General features: G+C 37.9%; 1 protein-coding gene across 3 annotated transcripts in view; it reads left to right on the plus strand.

Annotated features, from left to right (window-relative positions):
• Positions 1 to 878: 878 nt before the first annotated feature.
• Positions 879 to 19,935, plus strand: part of LOC113782938 (pentatricopeptide repeat-containing protein At1g76280) — a 22,112-nt gene continuing 3,055 nt past the window's right edge. Inside the window, exons 1-14 of one of the 3 annotated variants that reach the window (XM_027328922.1) lie at positions 880 to 1,199; positions 1,367 to 1,430; positions 1,588 to 1,645; positions 1,784 to 1,968; positions 2,512 to 2,619; positions 3,382 to 3,564; positions 4,222 to 4,743; positions 4,965 to 5,060; positions 5,317 to 5,490; positions 5,874 to 6,101; positions 6,409 to 6,552; positions 6,789 to 6,977; positions 7,215 to 7,334; positions 8,008 to 8,870. In XM_027328922.1, coding sequence (XP_027184723.1) covers positions 1,186 to 1,199; positions 1,367 to 1,430; positions 1,588 to 1,645; positions 1,784 to 1,968; positions 2,512 to 2,619; positions 3,382 to 3,564; positions 4,222 to 4,743; positions 4,965 to 5,060; positions 5,317 to 5,490; positions 5,874 to 6,101; positions 6,409 to 6,552; positions 6,789 to 6,977; positions 7,215 to 7,334; positions 8,008 to 8,403 — 2,481 coding nt within the window. In that variant the 5' untranslated portion in view covers positions 880 to 1,185 and the 3' untranslated portion in view covers positions 8,404 to 8,870. Of the gene's footprint in view, positions 1,200 to 1,366; positions 1,431 to 1,587; positions 1,646 to 1,783; positions 1,969 to 2,511; positions 2,620 to 3,381; positions 3,565 to 4,221; positions 4,744 to 4,964; positions 5,061 to 5,316; positions 5,491 to 5,873; positions 6,102 to 6,408; positions 6,553 to 6,788; positions 6,978 to 7,214; positions 7,335 to 8,007; positions 8,871 to 19,935 lie in introns of those variants that run through there. The other 2 variants (XM_027328936.1, XM_027328929.1) reach the window with 2 other exon arrangements.

Consider the following 19,935-nt stretch of genomic DNA (forward strand, 5'->3'; position numbering starts at 1 on the left):
TGTTACAACTGCCTTGTTATCTAAACCCCCAAGTGACCCCAATTGCAGTATTCTCTTAATTGGCATCCCTGACCGAATTGCATTTTACCAGACTGGTGATAAGAAGTTTGTCCAACAAAGTCGAGAGAATTCTTTGGATACTACAGCAGCCATCAATGGCAAAATATATGGCTTGACGTTACTCTAGATTTTGTGGGTTCAGTGATACAGCTTAGCTGCATGATAAATGATGGTTTACAAACGGCATCACCTTCGAATAATTCTCAGTTCACTAGATATTTGATTAGTCCTGTGGTGAACTCCTATATGTTCACAAAATTTACCCAACTTCAAACAAACACCATCCTTGAATTGCTGCACAGGTAACAACAGACTTGCTCCTATCAAAATTGCTGCAACAAGAACTCGAAGGCCAAACAAATATAATATGACTTTATCTAAACGTTGGTATTTTCCGAAACTCTAGTGCTTATATATAGAAGAGGAGGAAAGGAATAAGCAAATTAGTAATTTAAAATTTTGATAAAGAAGAAAGAAACTAATAAATTTTTTGGCCCATATGTCCTCACACCAATATGCAATTAATTTTCTTTCTTTTATAATCATCACAGTCTACCTATACAAAATAAATAAGTAAATAAAAGGTGAGATGAGGCACCAAAGCAGAAGGGGAGGGAGAAAACTAGTAGCAAACAAACAAAAATAAAATAAAATAAACAAACAAATTTGGTAGGACTGGCAAAACACTTGCTTGGGCTATTCGGTTTGCCGGCTACAGCAATAAAAGAAGCCTAATTCCTGAAATTCATCGGGCTGAGCCCATACAAAAGTGTTGTTGTAGTGAAATTCATTGGGCGGCGCAGAGCCCATACAAAAGTGCTGTAGCAGCAGTGAAATTCATCAACTGTCCAATCGAGCAGCTCATACGGCCCACCCAATAAACAGAAAAGGAAACGGAGAAACGAATTCCAAGTCCCCGGCTCTGAGCTGAGTCGACGGAATACTGAACAGACCGGTTCGCCGGAGTCGCCACCGGAACCTTATCAGAAAATTCCATAGTACATCATCTGTGGATCTCCGACGACCGGTAAAAGGAGTCTGTGATATTTCCGGAAGCTCATTTCACTGTAATATTTTTACGTTAAACCCTTCCCCAGGGTTTTATAATCTCCTCAACTTTCACTAATGCGCCATATTTTGTAAGTTCAGTTCTGGTTAATCCTACTAATTGATATAATTATGATTACTATTGTTGTTGTTGTGAATAGGTTGATCGATTTTATAGGATTAGATTAATTGTTTTGACAAGGATGAAAATGCAAATCCAAAATGTTGATAACATGGCTGAATTTGGTGTTTGAACCAGATGTAGAGCTCGGTTACAATGGCTTGCGAGCTCGATTTTGCGGCTAAAGCCCCCCTCTCTACTTGTAGGCTCATTTACTTGAACTCTTTCCAATTTGTTGTTTTGCTGATGAAATGAAATAGAAAAATTAGAAAGATTGATTTGTCAACTTTAGTTATTGATTGAGTAATACTAGCTTTTGGGAAATTGGAGCATAAGTTGGTGAAAATTTTTTTGTATAGGGGCGAATGGTTGGACCTAGCAGAGTTGAAGCATTGTGTACTTTGACAGCTTCTAATGGTATCTATCATGTCATTCTATATCTCTTAAAAACTGCATAAAGTTTTTATGTATGTTTGTCTATTTTAATGTAAAAAGTTTTATTAAGAAAATTGATGAATTTGTGGGAAGGTTGATGATTTGGTGGTACCATTATAGGTTTAATACACTGGACAGATTCAACTACAAAATCCTTTCAGGAGCAAATTGTTGATGCACTTTGCTTGGGAGAGAGGAGTAAAGCTTCTAGTTTGCTGTCAGAGCTTGTGCGGACTGTCGAAACATTGAAAGCCAATGATTTTCTTTTAGTTCTTCAGTATTGTGCTAGATTGCCTGATCCACTGGTATGCTTGAGATCAATATTTCTTTTCTCTACTGGCTTGTTTGCTGTTTTTCTGAAGTAATCATACTTTGGAATATATTCTCTAAATGTAAGTTAAATTGCTTTAAGCATTAGTGTAGGTACTTGAAATTAGAAATTAAGCTGTTGAACTACAATCTGTTGGTATTGGACTGTGAAATACAATTCAGCCTTAAGTTGGATACGAATAGCAGTACCATTTGTGCATTTATCTGAAAAGGCTCAAAAGCAGCAGTAGAAATATAAGAGCTATAAGTGATTCATGTTGTGCACTTAGAAGCACAAGTTCTTATATCAGGATGATGGACATAATTTGAACATGGAGCATGCACCATATAACAGCACTAAGTAGCAGAGAAGATGATTCTTGTTCAGCTGTCCACCTCCTACTCCTGCACATTGTATTCTTGAACTGCTACATCTTAAGGAAGTAGGGATTCCCATTTGATCTTTATGTGGCAGATCATCTGTATTATTTTAGAATATTTGTTTCACGTGACTGAGTGGTTGCTTTCACTACCTGCAGTTTGCCTTGGAAACGTGGAAAGTGATGGAGGAAAAGGAAATTTATGCAGGTGGCAAATGCTACTTTTATACCGTTCGAGCACTTTGCAAGGGAGGTTATCTGAAAGAGGTATTGCTCTTGATCGTGATAGTACTTTTATGGTCATGTAAAGATTGGTTTCCTCTCATGAGTTATGTAGTGTATTCCTTCTCATTCTAATCCTGGGAATAAATGTGATTCACATGGATGTTTAGCAGTAAAGAGCTTGCATCCCATACATTGGAGTCAAACAAGCTAATAAATCCTAATATACCATTTTTTTCACATAAACCTGTGGTTTGGTCCACTGCTGCACTCTTGGCTTTATTTTTAGATAACAATGGCAAGTTTCTGAAGAAGATGTCATGTCATATGCTTCAAAGAGAAAGCTGTTGAAAACCAATATACTCCTGATTTGGGTGCCAATAAATGCCTTTGGTTCCTTGGGTAGTGCTACTCAAGGGCACAGCATATGATTAATTTCTATTTCAGATATATGACCAAGTTCCGTATAAGTATAATGGTAGTGTAGTTCAAACTTTCTCCTTTTATAAAACATGTCAATGTTCTGAGGAAGTGTGTATTTAAACTTTAGATTGCTATTCATTGGTGTAGTTAAGCTGGTTGATGGTTCACCTAGTCTGTTTGCTATTCATTGGTGTAGTTAAGCTGGATGATGGTTTGCCTAGTCTGAAGAATATTTTTGTGGATCATTGATTTTAGTTGTTTGGATATTATATAAAGTTTACTAGCAGTCCCTATATTTTTAGTGGCTCATTTGGGAATTAACTTTCAGAACAGTTGATTTCTGCTAATAAAAGTTCTTATCTTTATCTTTATATTCTCAATCAGGCATTCAACTTGATGGGCTTGCTGCGAGAAAATCCTGCTATGTATCCGCTTTTGCCCCTGTACAACAGTTTCCTCAGTGCTTGTGTTCAAAATGAAAGTGTAAACTATGCTAACAACTGCTTAGAATTGATGGAACACCAGACAGTGGGCAACAATGAAATAACATACGCTCTGCTTCTCAAGGTGTGTGAAAAGATGTTATATGTCAGTTTTCTTGTTTTAATCATGTCCAATTCCCAGTTCCACCTTCTGATTGGCATGGCAAAGTGTGATTAACAAATGTCATTCATTTATAGGTTCCCTATTGTCTTTTAAAAAAAGGAAATATGGGCTGAAAGTAAAACTACTAGTTACGTGGAACCTGCCTTGGCTTACTTTATTTTCCAGTAAAGCACGCACGCTCCTACTGAAGCATGAGTGTTATATTGTAGTAATTTCTGATCTCAAAAGCAGTTTTTGTGGTTTCTAGTTTATGTGCTTTAACTTTAAACCATTTCCCTCCTCTCAGGAGAAATATAACTAGCTGTTGCTATGCCACCACTGTTGGTTATTGCTCAGATTATGGTTGTTTCTCTTAAAACCTGTGGTGCTAGGCAATAAGATGATGCTCACAATGTAGTTGGAGTGCATGTATTGGATCTAGACAAATAATTTAAGGACACTAGTGAAAGCATTAAAAACATTTTCAGTTCTCCAATTGGTCTTGATCCATCTAGTCTTTTAATGGTATTGGTTGTTCTTTCTAACCTTTTACCCTGTCACCATTGAGTGACTATTGGCTTGATATTTATACTTGTGATTATTCATCTAGGTACCTGTCTTCTAAATCCATTCTTTCAGCTTGCAGTTTTACATCAAAATCTGCCTGCAGTGCATGAGATATGGAAGGAGAGCATCAAATACTATAGTCTAAATATCATTTCTCTACGAAAGTTCATATGGTCCTTCACAAGGTTGAGAGACTTGGAATCTGCCTATGTGACCTTACAGTACATGGTGCATATGGCTTTCCGAGGAAACTCTGTCATCTTTAAGACTGCTGAAGGAAAGTTATCTGATTCAAGATTTGACATACCAATTCCATTGAATGGTCACTTGAGCCTCAAGAATTGTACCAAAGACAATGGTATTGTACCTTCTGTACCTGAAAATGTGGACAGGAGTGTTACAAACCCTGGCAAGCTTGGGTTTGAATTCAATTTTGGTGTGGAAAGTCATGGAGCTAGCAGGGTCAGCACAAGTAGGCCAGTAAAACATGTAGAGCTTCCTGTTATGAAGCTACTTAGGTGGTCTTTCAGTGATGTGATACATGCGTGTGCAGACATGCAAAACTGTACATTAGCAGAGCGGTTGATTTCACAGGTAATGAAAAACATCTTACTTTAGCTGTCTTCCCATGTTTGAGGTATTCTAAACATCAAGTCCTTTTTTGAGTAGCTAACTTTCCATGTCACCAGACAGACTCAGGGTGTAAAAATGTGAAACTTTAACTAATTTGCATGCACATTTTTGGTTCCCCCATTTCTGTGGATCAATTCTTGTTTAGTATCATTCAGTTGACTTGACTTTTCTATTTGTTGTAGATGCAAAATCTTGGTTTGGAACCATCTTCTGGCACATATGACGGCTTCTTAAGAGCAGTTGTGCAAGCAAGAGGTTTTTATGATGGCATGCAAGTGGTAAGATATGAAAATTTATGCAGGAACATATTTTGAAGATTCTTTCAAAACAAAAATGTTCATGAAGAGGGAAAAACCTCATTTCTCTCTCTCTCTCTCTCCCACATAAATGTGCCCTGATATTTTATAATCTGTAGTTTTGCCAAGTATGTCATTCATTTTGTTCTATACTTTTCAACGTACAATTGTTTATGCAACTCTTACTTCCATTTTCTTGTTTTCTGACTTAAATAGTGTGTATCTAATCGTTTTGCAGCTAGAAGTTATGCAACAGAAAAATTTGAAGCCTTATGATTCTACTCTTGCAGCTATTTCTGTTGGTTGCAGCAAAGGTTTACGACTAGATTTGGCTGAGTCCTTCCTGGATAAAATATCAAAAACTCCAAGTCCTTATCCTTATAATGCCTTTTTTGAAGCATGTGATGTTCTGGTCAGTGAGTAAATAAGATCGTGCTTGCTAGTGATTGAATATGGTTTTGAAAGAACAATTGTAGTATCAAATTATATTGAATTGGTTTTTGCCTAATTTACCACATGTTGATAAATTATTTTTGTCTTGGTGTCCCTTAAATTCTATGTACATAGTGTGCCACATTTTCCTAGTAGTGATATTGCTACTCCTTTAAGATGGCTCTATGTACTCCACCAGTTTCTTGTTGAGCATCAAGAAACTTACTAGAAAACATTGAGTTATGCTTAATTCATGCAGATTCCCATAATCTTGATACATGTACTTGTTTGGAGTTGACTGCTAAAAGCCTATACTGTTGATAGATCCTCCCATTTAATGCTTCTGTGTAATTCTATGTGTAGGATCGACCTGAACGTGCTGTTCGAATGTTAGCTAAAATGAAAAAATTGAATATCCAGCCTGATGTCAGGACTTATGAGCTGCTGTTTTCATTGTTTGGTAATGTGAATGAACCTTATGAAGAGGGCAATATGTTGTCACATGTGGATGTTGCTAGACGGATAAATGCTATAGAAATAGATATGATGAAGAATGGCATTCAACATAGTCATGTATCACTGAAGAATTTGGTAAGCTTTGCCTCTGATGTACTTTTTTAACTAAAAATAGGTTCGGAATGAATTTCATGATTTAAAAATTGATCTTCCATATTTGACGGTCTTCATGAAGTGTGTTGGGTGTTTTGTAATACGTTGGCAGACATTATTTATCACGTTTAAGTACTTTCCAACTTATAAAAATGAGGTAACACCCAACTAGGCTTGTTTAGGTAAAGAAGGACAACAGACTGCTTTTGGCCTGTGAGCTCAAGTGTTTAAGAATTGTATCTTTTTGCTCTAACTTTGTAGATTTGCTCCTTTCATTGATTTTCTGCAGCTAAGAGCACTTGGAATGGAGGGTATGATAAAGGAGCTTACTCAGTATCTGCATGATGCAGAAAGACCATCTTCTAGCTTATATGCTTTGCTGGGAACGCCTGTCTATAATGTAGTTTTGCATTCACTTGTCCAGGCTAAAGAGGTGAGCACTCAAAATTGTTTGATTTAGATCTTACATGTTTTACCTTAGCACGCTTTTGTTTGCTCGTAAATGAATAGATCTTTTCATGACATAGATGTCTCATATTTCTCTATAAATTGACTCAATAGATGGAATTTTCTTTGAAATCCTGACATTTTTGAGACTGATAACCTATAAACATATTCATTTGACCTTTAAATTGATGTTTGATTTTTTTTTTTTTAAATTTTATTTAGACACATATGGCTGTGGAAACATTCAAAATAATGAAATCGAGAGGAATTTCATCAGATGCTGTTACGTATGCTATCATGATCAATTGTTGCAGCACTATGAAAAGTGCTAGATCTGCTTATGCCCTGGTTTCGATGATGATTCGTGATGGTTTTTATCCAGAGACTGTTACTTACACTAGTCTCATTAAGGTACGTCAGTTCACTTGGTATTTGTTCGTATAGAGAGTAGGTTAAAAAGTTGTTGATACAGGTTTAAGTATCTTCTTAATATGACTCAAAGAACCCTTTTTTGTTCTCCTTTTATTCTGCTTAGATGCACTTTGTTAGTGGCTACTGGTGTCAAGCTAGATATTAAGTAGCCTTATTTTTTTGGAAGCGCGGAGGTCTCTGTGTAGCTTAACCTTATGATGTTTTAATTTTCCTCAGACTTTGCTGGGACTTGATGACTTTAACGAGGCACTGAAGTTGCTTAATCAGGGGAAGCTGGACAAAGTCCAACCAGATGTGCTGTTATACAACACTCTTCTTCAAGAAGCATGTCAAAAGGTAATTGATTTAATTAAACTATGATCTGGTGATTATCTAATCACTATCACACTCGAAAATATTAAAAAGTGGATTGGCAACAGAATGTGTTGTATTAACATCTTTGGCTGCATGGTTTTCCATTGTAATGGGACCAATTGTGTGATGCAGGTGTTTTCCATACCTTTTTCATTTCCCGATTTTCTTGTTACCCCTACTATCCCTGATTCCTTTGAGGCGTGGCTAGGTTGGGGAATCTGGATATACTGCATGTCCTATTTCTGAATCTGTAGACTCTGCTTAAACTTTTAGTACAAAATGGTCTAGGACTGACCTTGAGTCCACAACTTACAAGCTTTAGTTTCCTTTCTGTAAATCATTCTATACAAAGTTCATGGCAGTTCATGTTTTGCATAATTTGTGATTGAAAAAGTTTTTAGGAGAAACATAAGGAGCACAGTGTGTCGCAATTTTGTCATGATGCTCTCAATGGCATGCCTCCCCTTTGGTGGTGTGGAGGGTACTATTCCAAGTTGCCTTTGTGCAATGTTTCCATCCGTTTATGGATAATTAATTATGTTGTTTCCTTACCCCCAAAATTAAAATTAAAAATAAAAAGAAATTCTGCTGAGCTATTGTCTTTGTGCTTTTGTTAAGTTGGATGGATGTTTATCAGTTCACTGCCTCTTTGCAGGGAAAAATTGATGTGATTGAGCTTATTGTTGAGCAGATGCACCGAGAGAAGATCCAACCTGATCCATCAACCTGTCATTATGTTTTCTCTGCATATGTTGACCAAGGTTTCTACAGCACTGCAATGGAAGCATTGCTCGTGATGAGTATGCGAATGATTTCCGAGGATGATGACATTCTTGAAGGAAAAAGGGCTGAATTTGAAAATCTAATTGTTGCTGAAGACATGGAAGCGCTGATAATAGACCTTTCTAAAATCTCTATGGATGATATCCATTTCGCCCTATTGCACTTGAGATGGTGTGCCATGCTTGGATACACGGTATCGTGGTTACCAAATGAGAGTCAGTGGGCCAAGAGACTTTCAGAAAATTATGCACTACTCCTTGAGAAGTAGTTAGGGGCAACTAACACATTCGTTAGGGAAGTGATATAGGTATTTACAGAGCGATAGTGCTGCATCGAATTAATTACTGATGATTCACACATGGAGTAGAATGGATAAGCGTCTCACAACTCGTGGAGCAGAACGGATAACCTTCTTACACCAATTTGGACACATTTACAGCCAAGAATTGTGCCTGACTGTTGGTAGTTCAGAGTTCACTGTCGCTTATACTTTCCTTTTTTCTTTTGGTTTGGTAGAAAGCACCTATTTTTCTGTTCATTGCGCCGGTAATCTGGTCAATGCGAGTTAGAGAACAATAGCATTCTTTGCTGTACCAACCCCAGTTTTGTAGACAAGGAATAGACCGCGTCTGTGCATAGACAAATCTGTAGCTGTTGGCTAGATTAGAGTTTGTATGTTACTGAGTCAAATTTTGAATATCTGACATGAAGAACAATAAAGATATACATGTACAATTATGATGTGGATCATAATGTCCATTTATTTTTTATTTTTTATTTTTTGGTCAATTTCTGAAGCCTTGTGGTCATTTATCCGCTCATATCCTAACCCTCTCTTCCCTGTCTAGCAGCTGTGGACATCAATCAAAGCACGTGCAGGTATTCATGGTACTATTGTATGTAAATCCTTGATTTGCATTCTTGTCCACGATCTGTTGGAAAGGCACCGTTTGATTCGGTAGCGGTTCAATTTCTTCCTTGATCTCTTTGGATCTACTCTTTTTCTTTGGTATAAAATAAAATTTATCGTGTTCGAAAAAAGATGTAAATCAACGCACATATTGTGAAATTTGTGACTAAAATGGATTATGTTGCTTTTGTTTTGGTCTGGTCAATATCTGTATCAATGTGGAAAATTTGTTCTGACTATTTTAGGAATTAATTCAGTTGACTAGAATTATGGAAACAAACAGCCAGTTCTGAATGCACTTGACAGAGTTTCTTCAAGTCAAGTTTGAAATAATTTTGGTAATTCATTTGGTGCCATCAATTCCAAATTTCCAATTCCATCAGTTGGGGACCTTTTCTTTTAAGCATTTTTTGAGAGAGTTCTGAATTGTGATGCAGGACTAAAAGCTCCTTAGAAGTGATTGAAATATCCTGAATAGGCATTAGCAACAAATTACAATTGATTGCCAAAGATAAGGTCCAAGCTCTTAAAAGTGCCTTCAAGGTAAATAAGACAAAGCCAACTGATCATCTCCCTTAAGCTGCATTCATTTTGAGGTGGAGCTCAATTGATTGTATAACAGTTCCAGAGACTTGCATGCTACTATTAACAGGCTTTTGACAAAGAGAAGTAGCTCTCTTAGAGAAATTGTACTTATTAAGTGCAAACTGTAATTGTGCTTCAGATAAAAATGAAAAAAAAAATAAAGAAGGAGGAATGTTAACACAAACGTAAAGATTAATTGATCCAAACTTCTAACAAAAATTTACTAGTATTCCGTACCAATTTATTACTAATTTAGTTTTACCTGCATCATCGCCAGCTAAATTGTACTTGGAAGGTTTATGGCAATGGAAAACTAGTTGGACGAAATTGAAAAATATTTTTCAACTATTTCGGAAAAAAATCTTATTCAAAAATATCTCTGCATGTCTGTTTTAGGTAAAAATTATTAAAAGAAAAAGAAAAAAAGGAAAACGTAAAACTAGTGAAAGAAACTTTTTGACATACAAAAGAATTAATTAAACTTATATTACCCTAAAGAGAAGAACTCTGATCTTAACTTTTCCTGTCCCTAATACATTTGGTATGTAGACCAAAACATCATTGGGGTAGTTTGGATAGGTGATATTTGGAATAATATTTCAAATAATATTGACCTTTTCCTCAAATAATGAGACATAGCTGAAATAATGTTTGGACCATGAAATCATCCTATTCAAAGAAGTCAATGGTGCTACTTGCTGACATGGCAATTTACTCTGACGATAATGGAAGGAAACCCGACTGCCACGTAGATGTAAGGATAAAACTTTGCTGGCTATTCATCAGTTAGGACAACCACGGGTGCTTGGTAACTTTGAAGACCATGCTGAAATCTGGGATTCCTAAAACATACATTCGGGGCCCACTACTCCTTCAGGGAGAACTAAGCCATGCAAAAGGGGATTTAAAGTCATAAAATCAAACACTTCCAACTTTGCTGCTTAGGGTGGGCATCTCTTATTGCCCAGGACTTCTGGAACACTTCATGCAAATAAAAGTCCGATATAAGTTATGCAAAATTCATCGGAAAGCATAGGAGGAGCGCAATTTATTGCAAACAAGCTTCTCCATTTAATATAAGCAACTGCATAGTACTTGTACTAAGAACCACCATTTGATTACAGAGAGTTAACAACGAAACGCAGGCATCAGTTTATTGCTACAGTAAGCCTCACTATTGAATATTTCTCCACCCTTGGCCCTCACATCGTCTAATACCTCTGTGGGTATTAGATTTTTTTTATTCTCATTCACCTACTGTCTCCGCCTTCGTGACGCGGCATGCATTTGATTAGCCATTTCTTCTCTCATTCCCTTCCATTCTTCTATTTCTTGCGGGGACGTCAATGGTTGAATTTGTGGATATGGAGGAGCTCCACATTCGCCTTCGAATTGCATGTCCTCTTGCTCGTACATCATGAAGTGATCATCTGAAGGCTGAGTTTCCCTAAGAAAATTATGTAGTGCGCAACATGCAATAACGACATTGATTTGCGTTTGCATATATGAATACGGAACCGGACCCCTTAAATAGGCAAAACGTTGTTTTAGAACACCGAAGGATCGTTCAATTACATTACGAAGTTGAGAGTGACGAGTATTAAACAGTTCTTTCGGCCCTTGTCCTCGACCACGTCCTTGTCCAACCCTTACGTTACGTCCTCCCTTGAACGGTGCTAAAAAACCGGGCACCATCTTATAAGCCGCGTCAACGAGGTAGAACTTACCTGCTTCCAAATTAAGAAGTTTAGGAGATCAGGGAACCTTGAATAGCTACCCTTCCTAAAATATTTATGTGAGGCATATTAATACAAATCAAATTTTTTATAACCTTGGGGGGGAAATGGAAAATCGGTGTGCATTCTCATTGCATGTTCTAGGACACGTGCATCGTGTGCGCTGCCTTCCCATCCGGCATAGACATATATGAACCGCATATCATGGTCACATACAGCTAACACATTCTGGCTTTGAGTCCCATGCCTATTTGTGTAGGCCATCTGCTCGTGTGCCGGAACTGTAGCAGGGATATGTGTTCCGTCCAAAGCACCCACACAATCCTGCATTTATTTCACAGAGGATCATAAATTTGAGATAAAAAAAATGCATTATAATATGCCTTAATACGGCAAATGAATTGATTCGGCTGACTATTTAAAAAAATGCCTTGAATCATCTCAAAGCTTTTGACATCTGGTTGGACCATGAGACACAAATGGGAGTTTTTGCATTTGAGTCCGTGCTTTACCTCAATCAATGGGTGGTGAAGAAATGTGGGTAACTGATTGATGAATTTATTTGTGGAGTTTGGCTATAACAATAAATTTGGAAGACCAGAAAATCTCCCTTTCAGTATTTCCAATAGTAGAATTCAATTTAAAGTTATAGCACATGGAAAATAGAGAATACCTTGAACCAAGGATAATACTTGGTGCTATATCTTATTTTTGGATGTACTTCGTCACTTTGTTTTGGTTTAATAATCCTTTGTGCAAATCGACATAACCCCAACAGCACTTCTGCTACATTTCTATGAATGGTTTCCGTTGAATGTTGAAATCTTTCAGCTACTACACGAGTTCGCGTGCTGTGACTTAGCATAACTAAAGTCATGGCTAGCGATTCCTCAATCGAGACATGCTTGTGTGGATTCTGAGGTACGTAGTTATTGCCTACCAGAACATCACAAAGCCGCATGAAATTGTCTACTGTGATTCGGCAATTCTCCAAAATACGTAGTGGATGACCTGTTATTAGCTCTTGAACCCACTTCCAACCAGGCATGTCAGAATTGCGGCAAGGTATTTTAATTAGAGGTCCATCGTAACGTTCGGCTTCTGGCGAAAAAAGTATCATAGCTGCAGCATTGAGAATAGCCTCTTCGTCTTCTTCAGAGCGTGAGCCAGAAGAGGAGGAAGCGAAGTACGGATTGAAGTTTGCCATGCACGAAAAGTAGCTAAAATCCTGCAATCGTATAATAAAGTGTGTTATTACTTAATTAAAATGCAGCGTGAAATCAGAACTTTGTGGAGCAATGTGGAAATAGAGGCTTTGAATGCAAGAAAAAACCGAAGGCCGGCCGATGGGAGGGAGAGCGTTAACCCACGACAGGGCTTTACGTTAGCTGAAGTGGCAGTAGTCCCTTGTTTGCTAGGGAAGGGAAAAGCTGATAAACCCACGCGAGATGTGGTTTCAGTAACGGTGATGCAGAATGGGGTTGCACTTCTTTTGGAAAATAAGAAACTTGGATGGCCTTCTAAAGTATTGCAGGAGATGTTGCGAACTCAAGCTGGTATGAATCAGGTCTGATGTTAGGGTACATATATAGGGTTGAGTTAGTAGGTTGGAAGCTCTAGTCGAAGGCCTGCATAGAAATTTGTCGTCCCCTGTGAAGTTGTACTAGTTTCCCATGTGTAACAGAGAGAAAGAGATGCCTAATCTGTTCATACTATGCCTTCCTTGGAATCTGCTGTATATTTGCTCTAATTATTTCCAAAAGCGAAAAGCATTGCAGGCATGGTAGTAGGCCTGCTCACTTTCGGTGATTTGAGACAAAGGTTGTCGAATATACATGCATGTGGTAAAATGATCCTACTGTGAAATTGCCAACAAACGTCCGCTGCTCTGATCCCACTTTGTTGACAGACAGAAGCCTATATGCTTGTTGTAGGACTCAAGCAGAGTGCTTTTTTTATTTTGGATTATGTGTGTATGAGGAGATGTTGAGATAGCACGCGTGACTTTTCTTTCCAAGCAGCATCCGGTAATGCTGCATGAAGCAACCTCTTCTTCGTGGCTTTCTCTAATTATTCCAACAGACCATTATTGTAGGACTGCGTTCTAGTTTGCAAATGAATTCATTCATGCATGAAATCCGTGCATTACAAGGTGCTTGATAAGGCCTCCTGATAATGGAATAGTTACTTGTTTTGCTTCTTTGGACCAAGCTGATCAACTAATGGAATGTTTTTTATTCGGTTTTCACAAACCCGCGATTGTTATTCAAAGGTTTCTTTCAGCAATTAAATGAAAGGCTAATTTTAGTTTTTATGTCAAACATTAATGAGAAAAATGATATCCAAAGTAATTTGCAATTTCCGTAATCAAAATATTTCAGTTAATTTGGTAGTTAATGATTAAGTTTTTGAGCCTAACATTTATAATTGAATTTAATTTCAACTGATGTATACTGGTAATTAATTTTGGTAATTGTACATTTTTTTTCCACAAATTTTTATTTGGGTTGCAAAATATATAATTTATAGTACTTTAATTTTCCCGGGGTTTAATTTCCCGGGATTTATTTGCCGGCAGTTTATAGAGCCGTGAAATGACCTGTTATTCAAGTTTCGGTGGAAGGAATTTGAGGTTATTTTGCAAACTGGAAATTTGCTTATTACTACAAACTGTTATTTTTAGTTTTTTTGCAAAACATGTCTCTTAATCTGCTTTATGTCATGTAGTTGATGATGGAAGCTCGGTTCATTACGAGCTACTCAAATACTAGAAAACAATTACAAATGAGAATTGCAATTGTACAATTGAAATGCGGTTTTACATTAAACCAATCCATATATAATTAAGTAACTCTTAATTATAAAGACAAATTCCTGTAAAAGAATTTAAATAACAACTGAAAACACACACTACTTTTTATTTTAATTACACTACTGTATCAAATCGCACGTTAAAAAAACAACTTTCAATAGCTTCAAAAGGGGAACAGACAGAAATTGCGGTAGCCAAGTGAAAAGCTCGGTCCATGACATGTACTAAGCCTAATATGAACTGCTCTCCTTTCGAACTAGACCATGGAATAACTAAATGTAGCTTGGCGGTGAGAACTACAATCACATGCAAATAAATAATAAGAATGGTCCCTCCAAAATCTAAAAAGTTTAGAGAGGCTCAAGCAGCAAATAAAAAACTAGAACTGGAGGAAGTTAACTTGGGCAGAAGCCAACAACTAATTCCGGAGGTGGATGATATCCAACATACAGCCACATGCACGTTGAATCCAGCTAAGACATTTATATAAAATAGCTCACTCAAGCTTAAGTAACTAAACCAATTTATAGCTCTTAACACATTCTTAATAAAAGTCATGGCATCTTGCTTAAACATACTACTGAAACTAGTAAATGTATACTTAGTGTACATAACCAGCTATGCAGTCATCCGAAATGACACAAATGGGCACACAAGGAATGTGGTGATCAAAGCTTCGTAGAATTCCACCACTTGTTACAGCAACATATAAAATGAAAAAACACAGGGAAACCAACTGTCCGAAATTAGCAATAACAGAGGCACAGCAGAAACACATCTATTGAAGTTACTCCCAGGGGATTTAGGTCCCCTACTTGCCGACGATCTTTGGCACGATGAACAAATTAATCCATGTTATCCGCTCACTCTCACTGAAGCTAATAAATAAAGCCCGGAACTCCCCATCCAACAATTCTCTCAAGACATACATGTGTACAGTATCGTCCAACTTCAGGTCCTAAACTGCTTTCTTAGCAACCTCAATTGAATACTTCTCCTTCGATTCTCTTTCGGAACATGCAATCGAAGAATATCTATTGAAGTTGCTCAGTGCCTCTTGGTAGTTCTCCGAACCCGACCTTCGGGACTTGGTTCCTCTAGAGCCTTCATTCTCAGAACTTTGTGGAGCACTACCCAACGGTCGTTTGCCAGGATTACGCATAATTGGGCTGCCAGTATCGTCCGATGTGCCCTTAGAATCTGCTGGGTTGATGACAGAACTAGAGGCAACTCCTTTGCCTTTGAGGGTCGAATCACCCCTACGTCTACGGATACGAGGAGGCACAAATTGGGGTGCCACGAATTGGGCCGAAGATTGAGCATGGGTGCCTGTGGCATGCTTGCCGTCCATCACCTCATCCCATAGGATCATCAAATCAGCACTATTTGGGTGCTGGAATTCCACATAGCTTTTGTCAAGCTATTAGACAAACAACAAAGAAAAGACAGTTCATTAAAATACCATAACACTACCCAACAGAAGCCATTACTCTTGCTAACAGAAGCCAGATCAAAAGCGTAACAGAATTGACAGCAAACATAAGACAATTTATTTAAAATGCCAGGAAAGGTTAACAGAAGCAAACAACACTCCACAATGTTTCAGGAATCTAGTGTATGCCACTGTTTGCTATATAAAGTCCAGGCTACTGAATAAGTGACACTGGATTGAATAAGTGATAACAGAGCACTCCAAGCTTAAGACCAATAATGTATTTCTAATGAGACACAGTGTATGTCGAAGCAAAAACACACTCTCCACTAAAACTGTGACATTCCGGCACTAAAACCATTCAGACAGGACACCAACAGCCTTTCTTATATGAACAAAATGAAGAAATGGGACACTCACTTCAACTAAACCAAAATGTGTACAACCAGTTGGGTTCGTTTTAGCTCTTTCGAACCAGAAAGGTGCAAATTTAATTGCAAATATAGTAGAAGGCAGAGGTCGAACAACATACCTTCCACAAATATCCCCATTGCTCTTTTCCGGCTACAAAGCATCTGTGTTCCTCGTCCCATCCTATCCCCGTCTCTGGCTTGGCAGAATCACCTCGGAGGTGTGTGAAAAGTCTCCATTTGTCGACCACACGATAGAACTTCGACTGGGATTGAGTGCCAGTGCAAATAACCCCCAATTCTTGGGTCAAGTAGGCAGCCATTGCAGTGTGATTTGCCAAGGTGGTCCGAGTTGCCTCCCACCTTCCATCTTTGTGCCATTCAACATACGTTCGGATGTACATCTCCTCTTCCCAGTCTTCCCAGTGCTTCTTTTCAGACATCTATGATTCAGGACAAGAAAAGGAAAGTCAAAGGGTTACACAGATGCAAAATAAAGAGGAAACAGCAATGTTGCTTTCATTTTGATCGTATAAGAGGCCAGGTTTCAAATTTATGGGCACACCTCAAAGTAGTTGATTAGGCTTTCTTGAAAGTCGTTTGAGTCGCAACAAGACTTTGCACTAACCGAACTAGTCACACTTGATGGGGATGCTGAGGAAATAAGGAACAGAACAACCACTTAACAAGAGTTAACTACATAAATTAAAAACGGAAGATAAATCGATAAGGATGGTTAGGTCGCAAAGCAGTGGTTTACCTGGACTTAAACTTAATTTTAACCTTTTTCTAGTGGGCATTAACACGTCCGACAGATTTGTTTCCCGAAAACTTTGTAGTTTCAGCTCTGCGAAAAAGTGACATACATAATAATTCGAAGGAGCATAAGCAAGCTCATAAAAAGAAACACGTGAAGATGGTATTCCAAGAACAGAACAAGATTCAAAGGCAGCACGCAAACAAGAAGTAGATCGAACATATTTCTGGGATTCTAGTGTTGAGCTACGGTTTACATACAAAAAACAAATTTGTCGTCCCCGGTCTATATGGGATATCTGGCTACTGTAAAATGATACGTTTAGTCCATAAAATAATTGGGGAAGTAAATGTAGTTATATATAGTTAACACGCCCGAGGCACTAATTTTAGTACCCAAACAAGCACTTGAAGACAAGACAGATGCTTAGAGAAAAGTCTAGGAAATCAAAGGGACAGAGCCTATCTATGGAAAAGAAAATACCTTGGGGTAATGAAAGTACAGACAACCAAACTTGATATAGCATTTGTACATTCAAAGACCCAATTAGTTACTCAAAGTTTCTACGCTGGAATGAAGCACTCTCCTACTTGGATAACAGCCATCAATGGCCATCCTCCAACAACCTGATATCAACGTATCATTGATCTGGTCAAGCATTATAAAGTTCAATAAAAGTGTGTAGGAACGATAGTCATAGAATCGTTCGCAAGGATCACGACCTTACAATTTCAATTCCAGAGCCAGAATCTCAAAAGGTACCCAACTCGACAAAAGTCCTGCCTAAACCAATTCAACATCAAGGTCAGTCATTATCAGAAGAAGAACTGTGTGTTGTTACTACAAATGTTTTCCTCATCGACATCGGTTATAATAGAGCAGAGGATGTTGTCTCAGCTCTAGCAAGAAACTGACAAAAAAGATGCTCCTTCTTGGGGTATAATCCAACTTTAGGACCACAAAACATGTAAAAAAAAAAAAGCACTCCTCAGTGCAGGATGGGTTACGGTTCCATATTGCCAGAAATGCAGGCATCAGTCAATGCGTAGAAGGTGCCAACTGAGATGTGTAAATGTCATTTGAGGGCTACCAATAGAGAGTATATATTTTTTTTAGGCCAATCAAACCACCTTCATGAATCAAGCATCATCCGGGGTTCACAAGGAGTAGTACTAACACAAGACTATTCAAACTGGGCACTATTTCCTGGTTATACGGTGAAGACTATCAACAATAAAATAGAGAGAGTACTAACTGGAGAGAGTAATGCCGATTCAAACGAATCCTACCTGTTGACGTACTAAAATAGGTAATAGGAATTCAGCCCACAAGTCAAACAAGCATGATGACAATTATCAGGAAACCATAATTCTAAAACAGGGAGTAGAGTATTTATCAGAATACAAGAGTTGCAAGGAAATTAAGAAACCAAATATTTATACTGCAAAGCAAACTTAAAGTCATTCACGAGCAGAGCCGAGCAGAGCAGGGAAAGGATTTAAACATCTTCTACATAGATTACAATTCTGCTCAAGTCCTATCAAAATAAGCAACGATGTATAAAGAAAGCAAAGGGGGAGGTCCTCCCTTCCTCAGAACCTAAGCTTAGTAGAGATCCAGCGGTTAGGGAAAAGGACCAGTGTATGCTTGGTAGTAATTTATTTCACAAATCTACAAAGTGTTCTTCCACACAACCACTCACATTAATTTGAAAGTAATGAGTAAAAGAACAAATCGAGAGAACCCTAACACAGAGAGCTCTAATTTCATCAGATTGTAGTTATCAGAACTGCTAAATTTTTGGTACATTATGGTAACTTGTCCAGGCATCCAAATAGAGATAGAACTTAAACAAGAAAGTGCAGTCGGTATCGAGGATCAGGATTGCTTACCGAATTCAATTTGTCACAACCCCTCAAATAACAGCAAATTGTTCAAGCTTTGTGTTCATGCTCGAACGCCGCTGATGAAAAGGAAAAAAGCAATTGAAGCACGGTGATGAACCGTGCAACGCGGGACCCGGGACCAAATTTATGCTCCAACTATTTAGCAGCAGCTCGGTTTATGTGAGATTTATTGCTTCAGGGAGAGGTACTGTAGCGTGTTGCATAGCTTTCAAAAGCACCTCAGTCGGTTGCTGTCGTAGTTTCCGCTAGATTTGATAGTAGCGAATCGAATCCAAGATCCGAATTTGCTAGATATCTGCCCGTGGTTAGGGGTGCAAACGAGCCGAGTCGAGTCGAGTTTTGAACTTATCGAGTCGAGTTAGGCTTATTTATATGCGAGCTCGAGTTCGAGCTCGAGTTCGTCGAGCTCGAAAAATGAAGCTCAAGCTCGACTCGATATAGACAAAGGAGCACTCGAGATCGACTCGATTATAGCTCGCGAGCTTAGCTTGATTTTGGCTCGCAAGCAGCTCGCCACATTAGCTCAAATTTTGCTCGATTTTTCGGCTCATGATGAGCTCGAAATCAGCTGACTTTCTCGAAATTTAGGCAAAAAAATAGAATTTTTGTCCGCATATTTTTGGTAAAATTTAAGAATAATAACAGCAATTTTCACATAATCTTGATTTGAGAGGTACAAATTATCCACTAATATAATCATAAACATATAATATATAAAAATCTAAATGTTCAACATTTGAAATTTTTAGTTACCAATAAATTTCAAATATAAATTGTGTCTTCAGCAATTCATCGTCAAGCCAAGCTGTAATTATGCTCTTCAACTCTAATTACATTAAGAAGCAAAAGAAACCAGCAAATGAGCTATCCAAAAAGAAAAAAGAAAGAAAGAAAAACAGCAGCCAAAAAAATGTCAAAAAATCAGCCTGCTAATTGAGAAATTGAGCACAAAAAATCAGCAAAAATATAGCTTTAAACACAGCTAAAAATAAGCCATAAAAAGGGGCCAAACAACAACCAAAAATTGCCATATCCAAATTAGCCAAAAATCCGTCTTTGTCAAAAAAACATGAACGCTCTACGAAAGTGCTCATCATTCTCCATCCTCTGCAAGTGTATCGTCACTGCTACAAACTCTCCATAGTCCATAACTCCATTTCCATCAATATCAGCCTCAAGATGGGTTCCCCAGTCAATGTATCTGCTTCAAGCCCCTAAGTTGGACCACCGTAGAAGAAAAAACAAAAGAAC

Source organism: Coffea eugenioides, chromosome 1 (genome assembly GCF_003713205.1).
Source record: "Coffea eugenioides isolate CCC68of chromosome 1, Ceug_1.0, whole genome shotgun sequence".
In the NCBI taxonomy this organism is placed as follows: domain Eukaryota; kingdom Viridiplantae; phylum Streptophyta; class Magnoliopsida; order Gentianales; family Rubiaceae; genus Coffea; species Coffea eugenioides.